The sequence below is a fragment of the Microchirus variegatus genome (genome assembly GCF_963457635.1).
Source record: "Microchirus variegatus genome assembly, chromosome: 8".
NCBI classification, from domain to species: domain Eukaryota; kingdom Metazoa; phylum Chordata; class Actinopteri; order Pleuronectiformes; family Soleidae; genus Microchirus; species Microchirus variegatus.
Window position 1 is genome coordinate 11,484,241 of NC_139809.1, and position 25,831 is coordinate 11,510,071.

The window sequence follows — 25,831 nt, forward strand, 5'->3', positions numbered from 1 at the left end:
AGCCCAGTATCAAGTCATGTTTAGAGATTTATGCATTTCTCTTTTTACTTTCCCCCCTTTAACCCATTTTACTCCACGTTTGACATCTCACCCACAAGGTCATAGGACTGCTTTTTGTTTCAAAGTTTAACAATAGATAGACTTGGGAGGCACAAGGAAACCAAAATGTCACGACTCAACGGAGGGGAACATTTGGTTCAAATAGAAAGTACATTTATTTCATAAACAAACAGGAAATAAGGCAGAAATGTTGAATCTGCTGAAAATATGTGGGATGTTATCTGCAATATCAGTGGGTGTGTGGGTGAGTTTCATGTTGAGGTGTTGATTGTGCGAGAACAAAACCAAAAATGATCTGTGCCGTCAGGCAGAGAGAGAAAGAAACAAGAGAAGGACATTTCTTATAGGTTTGGAGAACACCAGGCCCAGGTGTTTCCAACCAGCTAAAACATCCTGGCTCCCTCCAGGAAATCGGCTGCACAGAAGGAAAACAAGTTAAATGTAATCCAGTGGAAAAGTCACAGTAACTGATAAAAAGTCCAAAAACAATTCATTAAGGGAAACCAAGGAAAAAGAAAAATGAGGGGGCCACCAAACAAACTAGCAGAAGAGAAAGGTGTCCTGAAGCCTCTAAGCTCCTTTTACCCATTCTAGATTTTTTAGACACAGTAACAAAGTAAATGTTCTAAAATAAGTGATGTGTACAACTGACACACTTTTACTTTGACAGCTGTTCACATTTACCACACATTTATGCTTACTGGTAGTTTAGAGTCACACAAAAAGTCATATGTTTTGGCTGAGATGTGGGTTACATTTGATGGATTACAGCGAGTTCTTTTTATGCTCAGTGTTTTGAACCGGTCTGATGGCAAATAACTCGAATAATAGGGCGTCTGCCGTCCAGGGGAAAACTTCAGAGGCACTAACACAGCTGCACATATGTTGCATCCCCAGGCCCACTATATGCTCTTGTCACAAGCCTGAGATCGGCTCCCACGAGTGCAACCCTCTGTATGACACCTGGAGAACATCTGACTAAGACATAGTTTGATAGATAGTTCATCAGTGTATAGTTTATACTTCTTCTTGTTCTTGTAAACCAGCAGTGATGACTCCAGCAGTTTTATCACAAAAGTAAAAAGTGGTGATGTTCTCTCTGTTTGTCTCTGTCCTCCCCCACAGAGGCGAATGTTCGTTCAGTGGTGTCTAAGGGTTACGTCTCTGGCTTGTTGAGGCTTTACGAGGACTGGCACAGTAAAGATACTCAACATGCTGCCATAGAAATTCGCCACGCGTTGCTGCGCTGCCTCCATAAAGCCACCCGCATTGCTGGAGGTAGACAGGCCTTTGTGTCCCATGGAGGCCTCAGACTGTTATATCAGACCACACAGGTAAAACTCAAATCATCTATTTCATGCTACCGTGAGTTCTCTTTAGTTTCGCTGTGACAGACTGAACAGCTTGCAAAAAAAAACCAATACATACAACAAGAACTAACGGCAGGTGTGCGTGTATATTGAATTGGTGAGGGTGTAGTGGTCACAGAACAAGGACTTACTAAGCACAAGAACTTACTAAGCTCTATCACAGAAAATATAATATTACTAACCACAACTTCAGTAAGAAGGGGGATAGTTGTAATTTTTTTGTGGTGTTGTCGGTCCTGTGTCTTCATGTTCTACTTTTTGTTCCTTTAAGAAGATGCTTAAAGGTGCATTATGTAATAAATCTAAAGCAACTGGCCATAAAATCCTCCTAATATGTCACAGAGACTCAGGAATAATGTTCATATAACAAACTGAACTCACCAACAACAACAGTACAGCCAAAATATTTGCATTAAAAAAAATATTTTGCAGACTGCAAATCATGTTTATGTTTTGAAATCATGTTTTGGCATGTGGCGCCACCTACTGCAGTCTACCAATCATTGCAGTCAGTAGAGTCTCAGCTGCCGAGCAACCACGGGTTGCCAGTTACGTCAGAAACCTAAAAGACTTCGGTATTTTGAATTTGAATGTTGTTACCGTTTTTGGCCACATTCTTACATATGGCACCTTTAAGTTTATAGATGGCAGGATGTAAAAAGAAACGGAGATATGTTGCAAGCAGTTAGAGGCAAAATGTCAGAAATGCTGTGGATTATCAGAACTTTTAAGTGACACTCACTTAGGAAATGCAGTTAGTTAAGCATATCTTTCTGTTTGTACAACATTGTCAAGTCCAACTCAAACTAGAGCTGAAACCCTTGACATGTCACCTCTATCTGTTCTCGTGCTTGTTCCTTTGACAGACGGGTTTGTCCAGTAAAAGCATGGAGTGTCTGATAGAGCCCTCCGTACAGCTGTTGAGAAAGTGTCTTCCCAAAACGCCTCTACCACTGAAATCAGATCAGTCTGCGTACACCTTCCCTCTTCCCGGAAGACCTGCCCTTGATGTGGATGTGGCACCAGGTAAAGTGATCAAAACTCCTCAGAAGAATTCATTAACGTCTCCAAGTCGAGACGGCGCTGGTCTCCTGGCACCAGCACTAAAAGATGTATACTGAGGCGTGTCTACTTTGTCTGCTAGACGCTCCTATCTATCTCTTGTAGTAGCTATTGATTGATTTCTCTCCTAAATGTGGACCTCGAGATTCTTTCCAAAGTTCTCGGTCTCAGTCTCCAGTGACTAATGCCCTCTATCATCCTGATAGATCAAAGAGGATTTATGTCAGACAGGCAGTCCCCTCACAACAGCAGGTGTCTTTGTAACAGTAGCCACTTGTTGAGCACTGAATCCCCAGAAGACGTGGAATCCTTGACACCAAAAAAAGCTTTTGACAGTGTTGAAAGGACGGTACCTTTATGAGGTAACAGTTACGACGACTGTCTCTCCCCCCTTCAGGCACCATTAATACCGCTTTTGTTTGCCATTGCGATGGAACCCATGTCTTTCTGTCTGCTCTCTGAGGAATGTATCTGCATATAATTCACCATTCGCAGATGACCTACTCTTGTACATTTAAAATACTGGCAGGTCTCTCCATATGATTTTTAACGTCTTGGAATGGTTCGGCCATATTCTGGTGACAAACTCCATTACTAAAAGAGCATTGTCATTGTTAATGATAAATTCACTGACTTAGCACCATTCAAATGGGCTGACAAGGCTCATTACCAGTGTTGTAATGTAACAAAGTACGCCACTACATTTCCTCTAACTATCTTTGTTACTCGTCACTACCAAATAAAATCAGAAGAAGAAGAGTTGGAAATGGTCTGTATTTGAGCTTTTCCTGTCTCTCACTTTTTTAATACTTTTATTTCTACTTCCTACTTTGGTACATGTTATATCAGAAAACTACTTTTGATACTTAAATACAGTAAATGTCATATACTTTAAGACTTTTTCTTAAGTAATATTATAAAAAGTGACTTCAACTTCTACCAAAGCAATTTTCTGGTAAGATACTTTCACTCAATTATCCATTTAACGTAGTTTATACAAGACTGTTCATTACAAGCACTTTTGATTAGAATGGATTTGTAAAATGTGTAAAAAATAAACATATACAATTAAAGTAAAGTTTAGTACTTCATTTAAATGCCTGGAGAAGCTAGCAATAGGAAGCTGCACTGAATATTTGGATATTGCTCATTTAGAGACAAAGAACCCCCCCCCCCCACACACACACACACCATTCCTTGACATTTTCAATTGTGCTTCTCTCCGCTGTGTCCAGATAAGAGCAGTGAGGAGAGTGATGATGAATATGATGATAACCAAGAGGCAGAGAACAGAGATTATGTGAGTCTGGTTGTGTGTGTGTGTGTGTGTGTGTGTGCGAGCGCGTGTGCGCACTGTGTACAATGTTTTTGAATTTGTGTGTAATTTCAGTCATCAGGTCCAGTGTTGATCTAGTGAGTAGATTTTAATTCACATAACCTTCACCATAATCACAGTCTGCATTATTAACGTGCTTTTCCGCTACACAGTCCATCTCACGTCCAAAACTCTTTCTCACCAACATCTTCATCATATGTCTCAAAATGAGCTCAATTATCCACAACACTACCAAATCCCCCATCTCCATCATTCTGTTCCACTTGTGTTCTTAACAAAGTGTGTTAAGCAAATGTGATGCAAAGATATAGTGTTTTACAGGCGGTGGACTCTGACTGAGAAAAGAGTTACATGAATTTTGGTAATTTTGGTGGTCACTGAATGCATTTTTTTGTGTGGAAAGTGATTGACGATTTACGCCACATAGACTTCGGTTTTGCTGAAGCATTTTGAGAATGTGTCTTCAGTCCTGAACAATGCTTGTTTGTGTGTCTGCCTGTTCTTTTACACAGGATGAAGACTTGGAGACTGACCTGAACATACTTTGTCATCGTCCAGACCCGGATAGACCTAAGGGGCTGCTTCAGCAGTATGGACGCCTCTGTCCTGAACTCTCACACGACTTTGAGGTATTCACCTTCAGCATTGTTAATGTTGAAAAGTTGGATTAATAAGAAAATAGGTCTTTAAAGGTGCATTATGTAATAAATCTAAAGCAACTGGCCATAAAATCCTCCTAATATGTCACAGAGACTCAGGAATAATGTTCATATAACAAACTGAACTCACCAACAACAACAGTACATAATATTAATATATTTGCATTAAAAAAAAATCTTTTGCAGACTGCAAATCATGTTTATGTTTTGAAATCGTGTTTTGGCATGTGGCGCCACCTACCGCCGCCTACCAATCATTGCAGTCAGTAGAGTCTCAGCTGCCGAGCAACCACGGGTTGCCAGTTACGTCAGAAAACGAAACCTAAAAGACCTCGGCATTTTGAATTTGAATGTAGTAACCGTTTTTGGCCACATTCTTACATATGGCACCTTTAAGGCCTTGGCCACACTGCGTATCAGAGCTGCTTGTTTGTGTCACAGAATGTATTGCTTTACATTTTGGTACCCATGGTTGGCTGCTTAGATTAGAGCAGCCACACTGCCCACATCATCATTACTTTCTCATATCTAGTGTGTATGTTAAGAGTTGTTCGACCTGAACGCTATTTTTTATCAGTTATGAGGAGTGGTAGATCATTTAAACATGTAGTAGAGAATCTTTATTTTTTCTTGATTGTAAGGACCTGAGGGGAACCACAAATTACATTACTTCTTTTTCTCTTCTTTTATCTGGGGGCAATAAGCCTGCCTGTTGCTGATATTCTGGAGAAATGAATCATTACCTCTGGGTCATGTAGGTGTAATACTACAGTGCACACTAAACAAGAAAATCTACAGCTTAAATTTCCTAACATCAAACCTGGACAAGTGCAGAAAAGCAGAAGCTGAAGAGGTTCACTGGCACATGGGAGAGCCCACCCCTTCTCTTTATTACACTTACTAATTCCCACTCCCTGCACAATCATTTGGATGAATTACATACAAATTGCGAAACACATCACACACTAAAGGACATGAACAGAGAGCTCTCTCTCTGGATGGATGTGAGCTGTCAGAAAACACATGGGATGGGTGTTGTATGTATGTATTTATGTTTCAATGTGTATGCTCACTGGATTGAATGCACACCTGTTCTTATCCTAGGGGGTTTTATTTGTTGTGGGGCTAAATAAAACACTCCCAGTTTCTCAGCAACATGTCACATGCACCACCAAGGGACACAAAACAGTCGACCTTTGCTATGGCTATTTAAAGAGTGCGTACAAGGCATGTAAAAACACCACCTCTGAGCCAACCGCAATGTTCTTCAGCTCATTCCTCCATTCTGCACTAAACTGAAGATGGTTGTTCCCACTGTGAAATTGTTTAGCCACAAGCTCCTGGGTCGCAAAAGCTCCGCAAAAAAACAACCGCGAATGGAAAAAAATAGCAGAAAACACAGGAAACAGAAGTGAAACACACCAAATAATCATGAAGTGAGTCATTTATTATAGGATAACCTGGGACCAACATGACTGTCCTTTCCCCAACATCCAATAAACCACCAGCAACTTACAAAACAAAGCACTTTAAATATTTATTTAAAAACAGGGATGGTATCTGCTGGTTAGTAAGTGGCTCAATGGAAGTCCATTGTCGCTGAAAATGACCTCTTATCATAGAACCAGTGGTTGCCATTCCCACACGGTAACCACATAGTTACAACACTGCGGGAAAAAGATGACAAAACAAACGTTTTTTATGTTATTTTTGCTGCCTCTGGGCCAGGTCGTCATTGTAAATCTGAACCTACCTGGTTAAATCAAGTTTAAAATAAAGGTGTAAAAGGTGTTTTATATATTTTATTGTGACTGTCCAGCACGTTGGCTCAGTGAGTTGTTTTTGAAAGTGCTTTGAGAATACAGTTTGATTGGATTAAATAAGATTGGATTGGATATGTACTTCCCTTTCAGATGTTAAACCCCAATGAAAACTTGAATTGTGAAGCATAACATGTATTTGAGCTAATCACATGAGCAACTTGTGTTGTGTGTCTCCCAGGAATTGGTTCTGAGCTCAGAGCCAGAGAAGAGCTCACCATCACCATCACCATCACCATCGTCGTCATCGTCATCAGATGAGGAAACTTTTTCTGCTAAATTGTCCAGGAAGGACAGGAAGAAGAGTGACTTTAACAGTGATTCTTCTTCGTCACACTCGGAGACAGAAACCTCCACAGAGGGAAAAACACCAGGTCAAAAATAGGGCATATAAAACCCAATATCCATGCTAACACTGAGACACAAATAGGATGTAAACATAATGTTTGGAGTGTTAAACTTCATCTTTTCAACAGTTCTTTCCTTTCTGGATTCAAAGCAGCAAAGGCATCACTGAGCTGTTTCTAGCTAGAGTCGGCATACTAACTTTTGATGAATTAAATAAAGTGATCTTAGTGAGAATTAGACCTATGCTCTTCCCGTGGGCTGTGTTTACAACCTTGGACATTTCTAGCCTATCATTCATTCATTCAGTCATTGGAAGTTGGAAAAGATAGGGCACTTCAAATACAGCTGATTTATGAGTCACCAGCCACAAGATGAATGTCTGATATAAGGAAGAATGTATCATAATCGTCTTTGATCAGATTTTGAAATCATGAAATGTATTATTACTTGTCCAGTTTTCTCTAACTCTGGCATTTGGCACATGGAAAAATTCCAAAAACATCCCATTCTTTTCCTTTCTCTCCAGCCGCTGCCCAGTTAGAAGCCTGTGATTTCCACAGTCACAGCAGCATCTTAGCCTGCAGGACCGTGGTTCCAGATGTTAGGTATGTAAGTGGTTATCGGTGAACACTGTGGGAGGGGTCGTACAAAAAATGTAATCATTTTTAACGAAGGTGTAAATCTGAACAGGAACAGGAAATAAGGATAGGAGGATACTTTTCAAAATAAAAGGTTACAGGAAACCAAACTAGCCTGTCCTGTCTAGACAACGAATAACTAACTAAACACAGATCACAATAAATACAACCTAAGGTTTTGTTTTCATGTCATTAATTCTTCAGCATAGTTTCATTATCATCCAAGAGATCAATCACAAAGCATTGAAGACTCATCCAGCCTCAGTGTTTATGTCACACTGCTCCAAGCTCCGTGCTTTAGCAGTTGTATCACACCCATCTCATCGCTCTGAGCTTTTCTAATGTTTCCTGATTCAATGACTGTTGTGTTTTCTTGTTTTCTCACAGGGGAGACACCCCTCTGGGTCTGAGAGGGAAAGAGCAGGTTGATGAGGAGGAGGAGGAAGAAGACGAAGAATTCCGCCATTGTCCCATAATAGACAGGTTACTGAAGAGACACGGAGCCTGTATTTCGCACCACGACCCCAAGCTGTACCGAGCTGCAGCTGCCAAAACCAAGTCGATTCCAGAGTTCAGCATCCTGGCTTTCCCCGATTTCTGGGGCCACCTCCCTCCGCCAGGAAATGAACGCATGGCCCCTCGCAACCCTAACATACAAAGGTAAGCCATGCTCATTCCACACTTTTAAAGGACCATGATGCATCTTTGACAGTGAGCTGACTTTAGTCTCAAAAACAAAAAGTATCTCGGAATGACTTGAAATTTACCATCATAATAGTCGGCATCGTCCTGAACAAGGATCCGTTAAAAATATTTGAAAAAATCTGATGTAAAAATTTCTATGAATTTTTTAAATTCAAGAAATGATCCATTTGGCCTGATGCACTTTGACAGTGAGCTGACTTTCTTCAAACAAACAAAAAGTATATCGGAAGGACTTGAAATTTACCATCATAATAGTCGGCATCGTCCTGAACAATGATCCGTTGAAAATATTTGAAAAAATCTGATGTAAAAATTTCTATGAATTTTTAAAATTCAGGAAATGATCCATTTACCATGGTGCACTTTGACAGTGAGCTGACTTTCTTCTCAAAAACAAAAAGTATCTCGGAATGACTTGAAATTTACCATCATAATGGCATCGCCCTGAACAATGATGCGTTGAAAATATTTGCAAACCTCTTAAGGAATAATTTCTATGAATTTTTGAAAATCAGGAAATGATCCATTTGCCCTGATGCACTTTGACAGTGAACTGACTTTCTTCAAAAAAACAAAAAGTATCTCGGAATGACTTGAAATTTACCATCATGATCACGATGGTCAATAAAAAATTATAATATAATATTTATGTGGGCCCGGTAACAAATGACCCACAGACCGACTGGTACCGGTCTGATACAACAGTGATGAGAAATCATAAAGCTTTTGTCACATTACCAAATCACTGTGGAGCGCTGACAGTAAATAGACTGCATATCAAAAACAGAGAAAAACTTGCAAGTGCACGTTTTTATCTGCATTTATATAATATAATAACAGTTTCAGTTATTCAAAGGGCTGTAATCCTCTTTCTTAACATTTCTCTCAGACAGAAAGTGTTCAACGATATCCAGCGTTTCTTGAATGCCGCTGACATCATTAATCAGGTCGTCTACGACTTAGAGGACAGCAGGTAGGTAAAGAGCGCGTTCATATAAAAAACACAACACTGGTGGTTAGTGAATTATCAAGATGAGATTCAAGTGGAAATTGTGTAATAATGAGCATTCATGTGGAGGGTACATTTATTATCAATGTTTAATTGAAATTAAATTAAATGTTGTATCCTGAAATGTGTGTGACATGTCTCTGTTTCCTTGTCAGTCTTCAGTGTCCGCCAGATTCTTTGAGGTTTTTCTCAAAGTTTGAGTGTGGGAACTTGAGGAAGGCAGTTCAAATCCGCAGGTACGGATACACAAATACACACGGCAAAGTCAGCGAGAGGCAACAAATTAACTTTGTCATTAACATGTCATCGTTGGGCTACAAAGGCCAGCGTTGGTCAACAAATGAACTTTATAAACAGTGTTTGCCAATGTTGTTGGGGAAATAATGTTCTAGAAAAACACATGGTCAGTAACAACACTCTTCGATCAACTGCTCTTCTCTTCTGTAGATACGAATATGACCTCATATTGAACGCCGATGCCAACTGTTCCCAGCACAGCCAGTGGTTCTACTTTGAAGTCAGTAATATGGAAGCTGACGTCCCCTACCGTTTTAATGTCATCAACTGTGAGAAATGTAACAGTCAGTTCAACTATGGTGAGTGTGTGTGTGTGTGTGTGTGTGTGTGTATGTGCGTATGTTTGAGTGCGTGTGTGCATTTAATGGCATTTGCAATTTTATGTTTACATTTTTTTATTTAATTTTAATTGAATTCACACATGTATTATAAATGACTCAGTACCGAATCAAGGTATTGTTCTTCCACAACTGCCTCCCATTATGTTTTATTTGAACAAACTTAGAAAAGAGATGACATTGCTGACTTTAGACTTTACTTTAAAGGTGCATTATGTAATAAATCTAAAGCAATTGACCATAAAATCCTCCTAATATGTCACAGAGACTCAGGAATAATGTTCATATAACAAACTGAACTCACCAACAACAACAGTACAGACAAAATATTTGCATAAAAAACTGCAGAGTAACCACGGGTTGCCAGTTACGTCAGAAAACGAAACCTAAAAGACCTTGGTATCTTAAATTTGAATGTAGTAACCGTTTTTGGCCACATTCTTACATATGGCACTTTTAAGTGAAGTTAAAGCTTTTTAGTAGTACCTAGCAGTTGGGTTGTTCACATGCAGTGTCTAAAAAGACCACATGAAAAAAATGTTTGATAAACATGGAGAATAAACCAGAGGTGACCAGTCTGACTATATTAATGACACTCTATCATTGAAAAACAAAGCCAAAGACCAGTTTGACGTATTTCTTTTGCCCGAGGTCCAACAGACACAGTGAAAGTGCTTGCTGCAAAAAGCTGAGATCTCATTTTGCTCTCAGTTGCGCGTGCCTCCACCGCATGGCTCCATACAAAATAATGAACTTGTGCACGCATAAGACGCTGCATGAGAACAGCCCCTTACCTGCCTCTGCCTTTGGGAGCTTTTTAACAAGATAACACAACACTGACTAATTATAAGTCATCAACTTTAAGGCTGTTTTTTGACCAGTGTCAGATCAGCAGTGCAGTATCATGCACAGTACTATTCATAGAAAAGAGTAAATAAATGTAAATGTGTACGATCTCCTCGGACTGTGTGTGTGTGTGTGTGTGTGTGTGTGTGTGTGTGTCAGGTTACGGTCAGTGTGAAAACACACATATCGCAAAATGAGCAGACCAGCATAGGCCGAGGTGAACACACTCTGAGAACACATCAACAACTGACTTGACAACATGTTTGTTCCTGTGGCTGACTGTTAATCTGTGCATGTGTGTGTGTGTGTGCGCGCGTGTGTGTGTGTGTGTTTGTGTGTGTACTGCAGGAATGCAGCCGGTGCTGTACTCAGTAAGAGAAGCTCTGGAAGGTAACCCACACTGGGTGAGGACTGGAACTGAAATGTGTTATTACAGGTATGAATAAAAATGCACAAGTGGATTCTAAAAAAAAAATAAAATACTTTATACAGTTGTTTGAGAGAGACTTTGCTCAGATACAGTACATAATATCACAACAACATGATATCCCAAATAAATTTGAATATATCCCTTATGACCAGAGGTGGAAAGTAACAAAATACATTTACTCAAATTACTGTATTGAATACTTTTTTGTGTATTTTGTACTTTTTAAGTACAATTTAAAATCAGGAGTTTGTATTTTACTTGAGTACGTATTGACACAAGTATTGTACTTTGTTTACTTTAACTTTAACGTAAAGTACATTTCAAATGAACTACTTTTTACTTCTACTCGAATACATTTTCAGATGACTACTTTTACTTCTACTTGAGTAATAATAAAAGTATTGGTACTTTTACCTGAGTACAACATTTTAGTACTTTTTCCACCTCTGCTTTTGACACACAAAGCTTATTGACTGGTAAGAGAAAAATTTACATTTTGTCAAATTGTTTCATATGAGTCCAGTAGTTCTCATGTGAAACATGTGTTATCGTCCAAGTTATCACATGGACGAGGAGATGCTCGTGGTGTAAGAGGGAGATGTCTGTGCAGACCAGAAACTGAAACCTGTCCACAAGAGCTCTGCATATTTGTGGTTTGCATTAATGTTTAGTAACAACATACAGTATAATCTTTCCTTATTCCTTTCCTAATTAAGGCGGAAGTTTCTCCTCTTATAATGGAGCCGGAATTTCACTTATCACAAATAGTTTCAGTGTATGACCGGCCCTAAAGCAGATGCTTTAGTAATTGATAAATTAATGTTTGCTTCCTTGTGCTATGTTCTTCAGTTCTACTCTAAGTATCTGTACCTATCATTGTCTAATGCTATTTGTCGTTATTGTTAACAAAGTGTTCCAATTGCATGTACAGTACGGAACTTAAGGTCTCACTTGTAAAAGAGATTTCAGTCTAATTGTGACTTCTTAGTGAAATAAATGAAACCCATAGAAGAAGGTACAACACGGGTTGAGTGATAAGTGATGTCTGAGACCAAATGCTCCACAGTTGGAGACGACATGGACCTTCTATACATAATTATGTTGTCCTCTTTCCTCTATGCTCCCCTTCCTGAAGAAACCACTATTGTCCCGCTCAGGACAGAAGTAAAGCGACCTTTTATACTCTCACCTTCACCGTGACCTTCAAACACAATGAGGACGTCTGCTACCTGGCCTACCATTATCCCTACACATACTCTGCTCTGAAGGTACTGACCCCATCTTTCTACGCATCTACCCTGTCCACCACTCTGTCTTTTTCATGCATCAAAATGAAATTTCAGGTTTTTTGAGGTAGGGTTGTACGAGGTACTGTCTCAATTCATTCGTGCAAGAATCAAACAAGTCAATGAATATAGAAGATGAAGATGATTTCCAAGATACTACACAATTGAATATGTTAAAAAGACAGTTATCTTGAGTTTTATCTCGAACAGAAAGGATTGCTTATATAATATATGTGTATGTATGTATAATTAACATCAATAAAATTAAAATAAATAAAACTACAGAGCCTAAAATTTAAAGAATACCGACATGAGGCCTACATTAAAGCATGGGAATGCATTTCAAATATTAGGCTAACTAGTGACCCTTTGCAAGTCAGTCTTTAGGTTAGAAACAACTTAGTTGTCTGTCTATAAAGCAGTTAAAACATTGCACAGGAGCACAGTTTATGTTTTGAAAATGTGTTGAGGAAAGATCCTAGAGTTGTCAGCAGACTGGCCAGTCCAGTAGTGCCCTCTGCTGGAGTTGAAGTAGATTGCAAGTACATTCATAAAAAAAGAGCTACAAACATCAATTCATCTCACTAAAAGGAGAGGAGTAACAATGAGTTTTGGGTACAAATGATGCCTGGTAACTGCAAACAGATGGGCATGATCGATGAATAGAATCATTGAAATGGTAGAGCAGCGGTAGAGCAGTGGCTCCACACTCAAACTGCCAAGACAAAAAAATACAGATAAATGCACAAACATCAAATCAAAAATAATTTCAAGATCTTTAACACATTGTTCTTTTTTTTGCCCATTTGATTTTTTATCATTCTTACATCACTACATTCTGCTTTGAAACTTAAACCTCATAATAAAACCCATATTGGACATTTATTCACATAAATGCAGCACGGCAGCATCTTATTATGTCAACTTTATCTTAAACTATATAGTTAGGGAAAAGCTTTGTCTATGTTTGTACTGTAAGGTACATGATATTATAACTCATACATATGAGTTTATTTTCCCCCCCACCAGGCTCATTTGAAGGTGCTGCAGAAATCCGTGGATCCTTCCAAGGTGTTCTTCCGGCAGCAGAGTCTCTGCAACACGTTAGCTGGAAACCCGTGTCCACTGGTCACCATCACTGCCTGTCCTGCCAGCAGAGCCTGGAAAGACATGCACCAGCTACGTGAGTTATGCTCCGTGTGTGTGTCACTACACGTGTGTTGTCCTCGTAGAGACTGAGACTTGGTTCCAATGAGGCAGAACCTTATTTCTGAGGAACTGGTTAGGTTAAGGGATGAGATTTTAATTGTGGTTCGGTTAAGGTTAGTCAAAGCAGTGTGTGTGTGTGTGTTTATGTATGTTCTTATATGGTATCTTTGTGAGGACCAAAGAAGGTATATATACCAAGGAAGTGAGGACAATTTTGGTAAAGTGAGGACATTTTGGCTGGTCCTCACGTTCTGACACCCTGAACATGTTTTTTCAGGGTTAAGACCTGGTTTTAGGGTTAGGGTTAGGCACTTAGTTGGTTAAGGTCAGGATAAGGGGCTCAGGAATGCATTATTTCAATGAATGTCCTCACTATGATGCTATACAAATGTGTGCGTGTGTGTGTGTGTGTGTGTGATCACATTTTTCAACCATCTCAAGCATATCCACATTAGCATGACAGTAATAACACTATTCCTTGCTACTGTAGCTGCTGTTATTTATCAGACATTGTCCATATGACATTTGATCTCACCATTGTACCCTACAACAAAAAAAAGCAATATTATTATTAGTATTAGTATAAGTTGTGTGATGGATTGTCCTATTGAAGTAGTTTTGCTCATTTACAGTGTGTTCGTTAAAAGAATGGAAATAAAAACTGTCTTCTGACAAAGTAAACGCCGTCCATAAAATATCGTAATGTGTGTATCATTTTTATTGTAAATTACCCTTGGCAAAAACGTTTGTTGTTATATCAGCGACATTTTGCATACCCAGTGCAATTGGTTCTCGTAGGAATATTATTGTGAAACTCAATTCATAGCTCCAGCACATTCTGCTCAGTCAACCAATGTGATTTTTCTTTGCAAAAGTCCCAGGGTTAATCCACTACTCCAGTTTTAAGAGAGCCAAGTGTCAGGGTAGGTCACACAAAGTACTTGACATGTCCGCCATTTTGAAACCGCATATAGATCTACAAGTCTAGCAGTGCAGTACCTGCTTCACTCTGTGCTCACATACTCGTGTAGCACTATAATCACTGAAACTTAGAAATGAGCCCTGCATCATATTATAATTATCACTCATTACCTCTGGTAACTGACATAATTAGCCAGCTGTAACCATCGCTGATAGACCTAATAGGATGCTGTGATGGGTTTAGAGGACACTGTCAGTGGCAGCTTTCGATGAAAGACCCGATCAGTATAATTGAATGATGATGGACATTCAGAGAGCACAGGAAATGTAAACAACTCCCAGATTACAATACAGAGACAGCATAGTGAGTGCTGATTGACGGTGGTCTTGAGCCTATTTTTTCCACTTGTCATGTTTTGTCACGTGGCGAGACAATCAGTGAGTAAAGAGAATAACGTACCTCCTCTGTGCCGTGAACAGAACTTTCCCACTTATCTGACCTGATGTAAATCAAGTCATCTGAGAGAAAACTGGGCTCTGTTTATAGTGTTGGAAAAGTCTGGCCTGTGTCTGGAGCAACCGACCAATCACAACACAGTTCAGACAGCGAGGCTGCCTCTGACGGCTGTTCCACTCAGCAGCTGCACATACTTGACGCTTCCCCACAGCAGAGAGGTTGCTATTCCAATACCGACAACAGCGAACCTATGCTGTAAAGCGACCTGGAAAATGGAAAGAGCGTCAGCCAATAAACGCGACGACATGTCAGTACTTCATATCAAGTAGTCGGCCCGAAGCATTTCTACCACAAAGGGCGTACGGTGATCTGACAGACTTTTAATATGATACAATGTTGAGGCGTTGATTTGGTGTTAAATATCTCGTACTGGCAGGAGCACAGGAATCTGCAAGTCACATCCAGACAAGCGACACACACACACACACACACACAGACAGGATCAGGGACCAAAGGAGGACAGACAAACACAGCAGGGAAGATGGAAGTGGGAAAACAATCATGCAACAAGGGGATGAGTTCATAATCCTCCCTTCAAAATCTCTGCAAACACTAACATGTTACTGAGCACAAAATGGCTAACAACACTCCTCATGTCATAGCGCGTTGGGCAAATGGGATCGTCGTGTGTGTCTCCCTGCAGGTAACCGTCCCTGTATCATGCTGACGGCCCGTGTCCATCCTGGTGAGTCCAACGCCAGCTGGGTGATGAAGGGCACCCTGGAGTTTCTGTGCAGCGGTGATGCGGTGGCCCAGAGTCTGAGGGAGGCTTTTGTCTTCAAGATAATCCCCATGCTCAACCCAGATGGAGTCATCAACGGCACGTAAGTGGCAGGTGGTCTGCTGGAGTGGAACATTTCTCCACTTGGTGCGACAAGCAAATATCGCAACACTAATAGATGGGAAGCAAGAACCGAACACAGCATGTGATCGCACACTTTTTGATTTTGCTTGGCGGTGTTCACGTGTATTATCGAGCACAGGCCTGCTTGTTCTTCTTCTGTGGTGATCCCAATGTTGTGCTACTTACTGTTTCATTAAATGTGTACAATAATGTTGCCTTTCACTGAATTTTGGGAGATTCGGTTCATAATTACGAAACATTTGAGTGGAAACCAGACTGGTGTTGGTTTTTAGGGTTAACCGTATGACATGTTTGCATGGTAACAGCAGAGTATTCAAATCAATCTGCACTTACTGTACATTTGAGTAAGCACATAATATGCTCAGCTGGAATTGAGTCCAGTTCCAACACAACAACATGAGCCATGTGTGTTCTACAGGAATCGCTGTGATCTGAACAGCGAGGACCTGAATCGTCAGTGGCGTAAACCGGACCCTGTCCTCAGTCCAACCATCTACCACACCAAAGGCTTCCTGTATTACCTCAGCAGCGTGGGGCGGACTCCACTGGTGAGATACGCACAGTCTTTGTGCACAACTCCATTATCTGAGCTGACGTATACAGAGGTTAAATATCACTTCAGTACAAGTGAAAGATGTTCATGTTTTAATAATTACCAATTGAACTTGAATAGGTATGCAAAGATTCATGTCACAAGAGAATGATTCCTTAATATTCCTTTGAATATTTGTTATTGTAAAAAGTTTAACAAATTATCTTAATTAAAAAGTTTAGCAGATTAGCAAAAAAAAACTCTTACTAAAAAAATCCCATTAACCACGTACATTTTAAAATGGCGGCCATTTTTTAAAGATGGCTGCCATTTCCAATCTTCTTTTACTTTTCGTCTTTTAATTTCATTTCCTGGCCAAATGATAAGTCAAATTTCAAATTTTTGAATCAGAAATCCTTTTTATATCTCTTTTTGCCATTTACTCAGAATATTTTCTAAAAATAATGCACAAAATATGCATATATAAATATACACAAACAACATTATTCCAGCAAAACGTTTATTACAAACATACAAAAAATGGTCAATTTATTATCTCATGAGGAGCTGAATCCTTTGCTTACTACTGTACATCAAGTGTACAGCATGGCATACAACAAACCAAATGTTATAACCAATTATAACCTGAACATCAGAATCAACATACATTGTTCAGCTGCAGCTCCACACCATGACCCTCAAAGCAGTAGCAGTTGGGGCATGTTTAATGCAAACCATTCTCTGCCCTTTTTAAAAATAAAATATATATATATTCTTTTAGGTTTTCTGCGACTACCACGGTCACTCCAGAAAGAAAAACATGTTTCTGTACGGCTGCAGTGTGAAGGAGACTCTCTGGCAGTCTGTCTCTGCAGTTGACACGTTAAGGTTTAAAGAGGACCCAGGATACAGAGTAAGTCACAAGACACACACACACACACACACACACACACACACACACACACACACACACACACACACACACACACACACACACACACACACACACACACACACACACACACACACACACACACACACACACACACACACACACACATTCTTGTACTTGCTGCATACTGAGGACCAGCATTTCCACTTTATAAATCAACACAAATACAAATATCTACTTCATGAATGACATCTATATAGAACTACTGGTTGCAGTACCATAAAATGTCTGCAGGTGGAGCCCCAGAGCAAAAAGGGCTGGAAAACTTAAAAAAAAAATTATTTTTTTTTGGTCCAAAATTTGATAAAAACGTCATACTATACTATGTCGTCCAAAATTTAAAAAAAAAAATTGACCCAAAATTTTTGATCCAAAATTTGACAAAAACTTCATACTATACTATGTCGTCCAAAATTACATTTTTTTTTTTGTGACAAATTTAGTATTGCATGTTATAGCAACCTAAGGAAGTGATTTCAATGAAAACAAAGTGAGGACCGGCCAAAATGTCCTCATTCCGTACAAATGACCTCACTTTGTTGGTTAAAAACCCTCACTGGTCCTCAGTATGCCGCGAATACAAGAACACACACACACACGCACACACACACGCATACACACACACACATCCAAGCCACTCAGGGCCTTATCTGCATCTGTATCAGTCAGATGAGCCTGCCAGTGTCACATCTGCCTGATAATGTGACTGACGTTGTCTTACCATCTTTCAGTCTGGAGAGACTTCAGTCGACAATTGATCAGGCTTTGCTGTTAATCGTGAAAAGTGGAGGAAGTGCAAATATAAACGAATCAGGTTTTACGCTTAAACCCAAGAGAGACTCGGGGGTGTGGTCTTCCCACGGGTGGTGGGTGTAATCCCCACCGGCTATGGGGACTGGAGCAGGGTCGCAGTAGTGTAAAAACTAAAATAACTTTGCAGCAAAGACATGATTGGCTGATTGGTATCAGAGACATCTGATTGGATTACTGGAATCAACCCACAGTTAGCTGATTAAGTGGAAAGAGGGAGAGAGGGAATATAAATGAATTAGTATGTAAATGGTGTTTCCTGACTGAAGTTAAGCTATATTTCATTTGACTGTGACTCTATGTGGCATGCACAAAGATGACTAAAAGGATTCCAATTTCTGATGATGCCTTTGATTGAAACACATTTATTTGATTGCGATTAAGACACCAATGCTTTAATGGTGAATCTACTTCTGTTCAACTGGCATTAGGAAAGTCCTAAACAAATACAATACTTTATCTGAACAACTTGAGCAAATGAAGTGAATTCACCGTGGTAAAAAAGGCAAACAAAGAGGAAACTAAACAGGGGTTTAAATAGGATCACAGGACAAATGACAGAATATTTTTTTAATTAATTAATTGTCTTTCTTTCTTTCCTTTTAGACCATTCCAAAGACACTGGATCGTATTGCACCAGCCTTTTCGTTCAACAGCTGCAATTATTTGGTAATAACAATACAGATGACACATTCGTCTAAATTATTATTTGTCTTCATCATCCATCATCATAACAAGATGTTAATGTTTTCCTGATGTTATTTATCATTTTCATTGGTGAAACACAATGCAACCACATCTGTGTTGAATCCATCAGGTGGAGAAGTCTCGCTCTGCCACAGCCAGGGTGGTCGTGTGGAGGGAGATGGGTGTGTTGAGAAGTTACACCATGGAGAGCACGTACAACGGTTGTGACCAGGGAATATACAAGGTGTGCGCATGTGTTGTGAGATTGTGGGGTGTATACACATTTAAAACACGACACATTTGCGCAAGCTTCTGTGAAAGCTGAGAAGTCGCACGTCCAAACCAATATGTGGTTATTACGGTGATTTCACTGGTGCTGTTGCAGGAAGCCGACGAACCAGCGTCTCTGTTACCAGAGAGGAGAGAGTTGCCTCATTTTCCATTTGTTGGCCTGTTTTTGGACATGTCAAATGTCTCAATGTTAAATATGTTTTATAATGTTCACATTTCAAATTTAACACAAAATCTGGTGTCCAGAGGGACATTTTGAGGCTTAGGTGTTAAAGGGTTAAAGGAGTTTAAAAGAAGAGGTTCAGAAATTCAGAGATTTTTTTCTGTATTTTTCTGTATCCAAAACAAACGGGGTGCTGGTTATGAAACAGCACGGCACAAAGGTTGAATACAACTGCCTGTAACTGTGACTGACCTGCAGTTAATTCAGAGTTTCCACATAACCTAATCCAATCTGTATGTCTTTGGAATGTGGGAGGAAACCGGAATACAGGCAGCAATATTCCCACATTCTTACCAGGCAAAGTGAATCGAGTTGGTGCTCTGATTCTAACGCATCTGTTCAAATGTGTGTTCATGTGTAGTGTGTGTGTGTGTGTGTGTGTGTGTGTGTGTGTGTGTGTGTGTGTGTGTGTGTGTGCGTGTGTATGCAGGGCCTACAAATAGGAACCAGGGAGCTGCAGGAGCTTGGACTGAATTTTTGCCACAGTCTGCTGTCTGTTACCAAAGACACGAGGGCTCTTTTCATAAAGCCACCCTCAAACCACTTTGACCTGGGTCACAAAATCATGGACCATAACTCTCACAAGTAAGACTCCGCCTTGACCACACCCCTGACGAATGCAGTCCGCTCAAATTGCCACAAGAAAACGCGCAGAGTGATTTTGAAACTACCGAGTCCAACAGGTTTCCTGGCGTCTTCTAAAGCGGAATGTTGACCTTTAAAAAGGCAGAGAGCAGCCTGTCCATCTTCTCGGGGGTCAGCTCTCCCAGGTCCAGCATGATACCATCATTTTAAAGCTCTATTTTATTTTCATTCTTGATGGTGATGATATTATTCTGCCTCTGTTTGGTCTTTGTGAGCAGAAAAACACAGTTATGTGTGTGCTCTGTTGTTCATTTGAAAACAGGCTCTGTCCAGCAATACTATCAGACCTGACATTTGCTCCTACGACTTGTAATACACACGTCTTGTGTCTGCAGCCATCTCACTGTATTGACATGAAATAAAAACAACAACGACACAGCGATTCTGAGAGATTAGTGTGAGTTAGCCAGCGTTGTGTGAACCCCTTTTGACAATTGTTTGAATGCAATGAACAGTTGTTAAAGGTGCCATATGTAAGAATGTGGCCAAAAACGGTTACTACATTCAAATTCAAAATACCGAGGTCTTTTAGGTTTCGTTTTCTGACGTAACTGGCAACCCGTGGTTGCTCGGCAGCTGAGACTCTACTGACTGCAATGATTGGTAGACGGCGGTAGGTGGCGCCACATGCCAAAACATGATTTCAAAACATCATAATGATTTGCAGTCTGCAAAATATTGTTTTTAATGTAAATATTTTGTCTGTACTGTTGTTGTTGGTGAGTTCAGTTTGTTATATGAACATTATTCCTGAGTCTCTGTGACATATTAGGAGGATTTTATGGCCAGTTGCTTTAGATTTATTACATAATGCACCTTTAAAGCTACACAGTACAGTTTACTGTGCTGGTAAGCAGTAAAATTGCCCAGTTCTGACAAATCAGATGAAGTAATAATTAAAATGAGTAGACAAACTTGCTGGTGTTTCAGATGCAGCTGCTGAACAGCAATCCCCCCCCTCCACCCCCCCCCCCCCCCTCCCCGGGCATTAGCATTGGCAGTGTAGTGACAGCACACCGCAGACAAGCGGTCTTTATTCATTGCCATGCGTGCTGCTGTCATCAGCATTCCAGACATACACTCTTTTTTCCCTTTATGTCTCTCTCAGTTGAGCACATATTCTCTCTCTCTCTCTGCTTTTTCCTCGTCATCCCCTTCTCCTCCGGTTCTCTGTTTCTCCCCTCTCTGCGCTTCTGGATCTTGCTGCAAACCCGTAACATGAAGATCAGTGTGCCTGTCACATCCTCTCTGTCCCACTGGAGTGCTAATGTGTCTCTCCCTGCTCTCCCACACACTCCACTCACACAGCAGCCAGCATCGCGTGGCATATGTGTTCAATCAGATCAGCAGTTACCGGGTCTCGCTGTCGGCTGTCAATCACGGCGAGTGTCGATGAGCTCAAGGTCATGGGGGTGTTAGGAAGGACAACGCTGTTAATCCAATTCAAACCTACAGAGGGGGGCCCAAAGAATGTCCAACAAAGCCTTCCTAAAAAAAACATTTTCATTTTAGTTTCCCGCAAAACCATGGGAAATTTCTGTACAGAAAATTGAATTTTCCCCGATTAACATTTTTAAATTGACATTCTTCCCAAGTACCTTTGCCAAGCTGGAAGTGAGAGCCAGATGTCCGGCTAGCGCCAGAGATTTTAAATTTTTTGGGAAGGATGCTACAAGAAAACAATCTGTCTCTCTAGCCCTAACCACGTGCTTTTTGGCGTGCTTCCCCCGGCTCGACTCGCCTCAGCGCGGTTAAGTTGCGTTTCCACGAGCGTTTTTTTTTAGTACCTGCTCTGGGGAGGTTCCAAGCGAGCTGAGGCGATACCATGCGTGATGTCGCCAGACTGCCGGCCACTGATTGGTCAGAGTACCGACACAGGAAGAGACATCCCACACAAGAATCAAGCCGAACTGCAGATCAGTTAAAACAACTTAACAATCCCTAAAAACGTGGGTTAATTGCCAACAGGGAAATCTCAATATTTACTGGTGTGCGAGCGGCATCACAAACATCACTCATTTGTCTGTGTGTCGCGTGTAAAACAAATGTTTCATGGAGCCGTGCAGTGATGATTCCACCCACTGACTAGTAAAACCAACCTAAACCATGCCGTGGGCGAGGCAAGTCAAGGTGATCTGGGACCATAGTGGAAAAGGGCCAATAGTTGTCTGTGGTTTGCATTAATATACAGCGGCAACATGTGATCCTAGCGATTGGTTTGTAAACAGCAGTTTTGTAGCAAGAGCACAAAATGCCTTTGCCGTTATTATGACGGCTGCAAAAATGACGGAATGGAACGAAAACTAACGTTAACTCTCCTCCCTCTTTTCCCTCAAACAGCTGTTTCGAAGATGACGAGCCTCCGTGTGTCGAGGAGATCGAGTACTCAACGGACTGTCCCAAACTGAAAGGCGCAGATCTGGATTCGGACGTCAACAGCAACATGGCCCGCGCCGACGAAAAGGAAGATGGCGACGGGGACGACGGGGGTCACGGTGGAGCAAAGCAGCTGCTGTCAATCAGCTGTGGCCGCATATTCCCTCACTCAGTCAGACCGGAGTCAGTCGAGAAGAGGAACCCGTGTCAGGGTGTGAGCATCATCAATGGACAAACCGCAAGCTAAAGGGATATGTCTTAATTTTTTTTTACCTGAGGTGCAAGTGTAGTCAGAGGCTGGGCATTGTTTTCATCTATCTGTGTGTGTGTGTGTGTGTGTGTGTTCAGATGATTTAACATATATCTGACTGGTCAAAGGTAAAAAAAACAACCATTCACTCACACATTCACACCTATGGTCAATTTAGAGTGACCAATTTACCTAATGCCCATATTATTGCACTGTGGGAGGAAGCTGGAGAAAACCCACGCACACACGCAGAAAGGCCAAGGTTCCAACCGGGGCTTAAACCCGGGTTTTGTTGCTGCAAAGGCAAGAGTGCTAACCACTGCACCAACCGCGCTTCTTCAAACATTATCTTCACAAATACTGTGGCCTCGAGACACAGTCCAAACCTTACATTGATCAGAAAGTAATTCCCCATGAGTTATTTCATGAATAAGTTAAATAGGAAAATGGTTCCATACCTATTTCAAAAACGCATTTTTATTTTAAAACTTTGATTGGTCTCGTCATGAAGACTTTTGTATAAATATATATATATATGTGTGTGTATGCCTCTGTAGATAGTGAGTGGTGACGTAATAATGCATTAACCTTTGCAGACAGCTGATGTGCTGCTTATTATTTACCATTCATGTGTCTAAACGGTGTCACCGTGAAAGGGCATCATTACAGAATGACACGTAGTTAGTTAGTTAGTTAGTTAGTGTTTCACCTTCACAAAGCACACAAACACACTATAGAGCAACACAGGACTGAATAGTCTTAACGTGTGAATTACAACCACATAACCTAAAAACAACTTTACTACATTATGTTATCTTCTTTCAATCCAGTGAGAACGATCAATCAGATTAATTTATTTTTGAAGATCAATCTTTCCTGATCTTTCAAAAGTAATGTCAAACTGAGTGAATAAATGCAGTATGTGTATATATATATACACACAGTGTGTTTTTTTGTTTTTTTGAATGACTGTGTTTTATTTGTGTTTGTATTTAAAGAAAATGGCTCATTTAGGTACTTTGGATAGTCGGTTTGTATTTAGCATATCAAACTGCGTTGATTGTTGTTGATTGTTGTGTCCATTTGCCTGTGGGGATTTAGAGTTTTGTAAACCTCGAACACATCAGCATTAGTTGTTGTTTGAAGAAACCTGTGTATGTGTGACATAAAGGAAAACACAAATTCATGAAACCAATTTTAAATATTGCATTCAATTTCCGTCATTCAATTGTTCTCCCTAGATCCCACACACCGGGTTTAAAACGATCTCCACTATGTTTACACTCAGTGCCAAAGCATGGCGTCCCTTGAAGGCAGCAAACAAAAAGTGAGGTTGTCCACGTCAATATGAAGCACACAGTTGTGCTAACGATCTGCATCCTTGACCTTTCTTAACTTTAGTTGCGTAACTTTTGCTTCATCGAAAACCACATTATTTTGCTTGAAGGCACGACTTGATGCAAGAGAAGAGCACCAGTAGCTGTTGAGATGGTTTTAAGTATGTTTTCCATCAGTCCCATTGATTCTTAAATGTCCCCTTTTAGTCATTGAAACTATTCATTTGCCTCTATTTAAAATAGATATGCCAACTTTTCCACCTCCTTCCACTTTAATAAAATATTTTAAGACTTTTTTTTCTCCTGTGCTTCCATTCATATGCTTTTATATGACGATTGAAAATGTGCCTTGAAGCAGCCTGACGGAAACCCACTGCAGTTTCAGAGGGGACCGGAACTATTTTTTATCAACTCTATTTACCAAACAGCCTTCAGTAAAGTGGTCTCCACAACAGACAACCACATGGCTGAGGGTGTCGCATCTTTCACGCGCACATTCATATTCTCCTCATAATTAAATGCTCATTTGTGAGTTTGCACACAGAAGCTCAATTCATCCGTTTAAGTAACTGTAATGTTCCAGCACAGCAGGGATCCATACAAGGCTCTCAATTCAACAAAGAAATTAAAAATGTATTAGGCGTCTCGTTTCAGTGCAGAGCTGGTCTCTTTTGTTTTTGTAACCACATACACCCAAAGATGAACTGGATCATATTGTCTCCCACTGGTGCTAGCTCCTAGGATAATGCAATTGGTAATACACCGTTTATACTTTTTCCTTTTTTTCATTTCAAAACATTTGAGGCAGATCTGACTAAATGTATGAATAGTCCATTCGGATAAAACATATTACATTTCATTTCGTGCTGCCAGTAGGTGGCGCTATAAGTATGCCTGAACATTGAAAAATGGTTCAGACCAGGACTGTTAAAGGTGCATTATGTAATAAATCTAAAGCATCTGGCCATAAAATCCTCCTAATATGTCACAGAGACTCAGGAATAATGTTCATATAACAAACTGAACTCACCAACAACAACAGTACAGACAAAATATTTGCATTAAAAAAAATCTTTTGCAGACTGCAATTAATTTTTATGTTTTGAAATCATGTTTTGGCATGTGGCGCCACCTACCGCCGTCCAACAATCATCACAGTCAATAGATTCTCAGCTGCCGAGCAACCACGGGTTGCCAGTTACGTCTGAGCAACAATGACAGAGAAAACAAAACCTAAAAGACCTTGATATTTTGAATTTGAGTGTAGTAACCGTTTTTGGCCACATTCTTACATATGGCGCCTTTAAACATAAATGTATATATTTGTGAGAGTGAGAGAGAGGCAGAAGCACCGAGAAATGCCCAACTTTATCCTTCTGCTAGATACTGCTGCTCTACAAGTAAACTCTTCTACTGCACGAAATACACACAGTGTGGAGTGTACTGCATGTTATATTGTTGATTTTACAGATAGCTTACCTCTAAATTGAAGTGGCATATGTAACAGTAAAACTTTCAACAACACAAAAAGAGAAGAGGACTATGTCATGGTTCCCCAATTTCATTTAATTAAAACTGCCTTTTAACTTTGACGTGAGGGTCACACAGTGGTGCGGTGGCTATCATTTTGAAGTGTAATTCATTTCCGTATGTTGGCTGTGCCCTAAGTGTCAGCTGGGATTAGCTCCATCTGACACCCGAGAACCCTCTTGTGGGGGAAAAAAAGTGGTGGAAAATGCTGCTTTATTGTTAAAGGAATACAGAGTCAGCACTGAGTGGTTAGCACTGTTGCCTTTGCAGTAAGAAGAGTTTGCGATGGAGTTTGCACGTTCTCCCTGTGTGCGTGGGTTTATTTCGGGTTCTCCAGTTTCATCCCATGGTCCAAAGACATGCAGATTTGGGAATTAGGCAAATTGGACACTCTAAATTGACCGTGAGAAGGTCATGGGAATGAGTTTTCCTCCTCCAACACACCAGAGTCAAATGATTACCTCATTAGCATGTACTGATAA

General features: G+C 40.4%; 1 protein-coding gene across 1 annotated transcript in view; it reads left to right on the plus strand.

Moving 5' to 3' along the window:
- The window catches only part of agbl1 (AGBL carboxypeptidase 1), a 33,817-nt gene extending 9,735 nt beyond the window's left edge, over window positions 1-24,082 (plus strand). The window contains exons 7-26 of the mRNA XM_083893999.1: window positions 1,186-1,394; window positions 2,297-2,456; window positions 3,728-3,792; window positions 4,341-4,457; window positions 6,489-6,681; window positions 7,182-7,260; window positions 7,681-7,953; window positions 8,888-8,971; window positions 9,163-9,243; window positions 9,455-9,603; window positions 10,837-10,924; window positions 12,054-12,186; window positions 13,234-13,387; window positions 15,495-15,675; window positions 16,135-16,264; window positions 17,030-17,161; window positions 18,617-18,679; window positions 18,828-18,941; window positions 19,642-19,796; window positions 22,197-24,082. Of these exons, the coding sequence (XP_083750125.1) occupies window positions 1,186-1,394; window positions 2,297-2,456; window positions 3,728-3,792; window positions 4,341-4,457; window positions 6,489-6,681; window positions 7,182-7,260; window positions 7,681-7,953; window positions 8,888-8,971; window positions 9,163-9,243; window positions 9,455-9,603; window positions 10,837-10,924; window positions 12,054-12,186; window positions 13,234-13,387; window positions 15,495-15,675; window positions 16,135-16,264; window positions 17,030-17,161; window positions 18,617-18,679; window positions 18,828-18,941; window positions 19,642-19,796; window positions 22,197-22,479 (2,843 nt within the window). The 3' untranslated portion in view covers window positions 22,480-24,082. The remainder of the gene's footprint in view (window positions 1-1,185; window positions 1,395-2,296; window positions 2,457-3,727; window positions 3,793-4,340; window positions 4,458-6,488; window positions 6,682-7,181; window positions 7,261-7,680; window positions 7,954-8,887; window positions 8,972-9,162; window positions 9,244-9,454; window positions 9,604-10,836; window positions 10,925-12,053; window positions 12,187-13,233; window positions 13,388-15,494; window positions 15,676-16,134; window positions 16,265-17,029; window positions 17,162-18,616; window positions 18,680-18,827; window positions 18,942-19,641; window positions 19,797-22,196) is intronic.
- The last annotated feature ends 1,749 nt before the right edge of the window (window positions 24,083-25,831 follow it).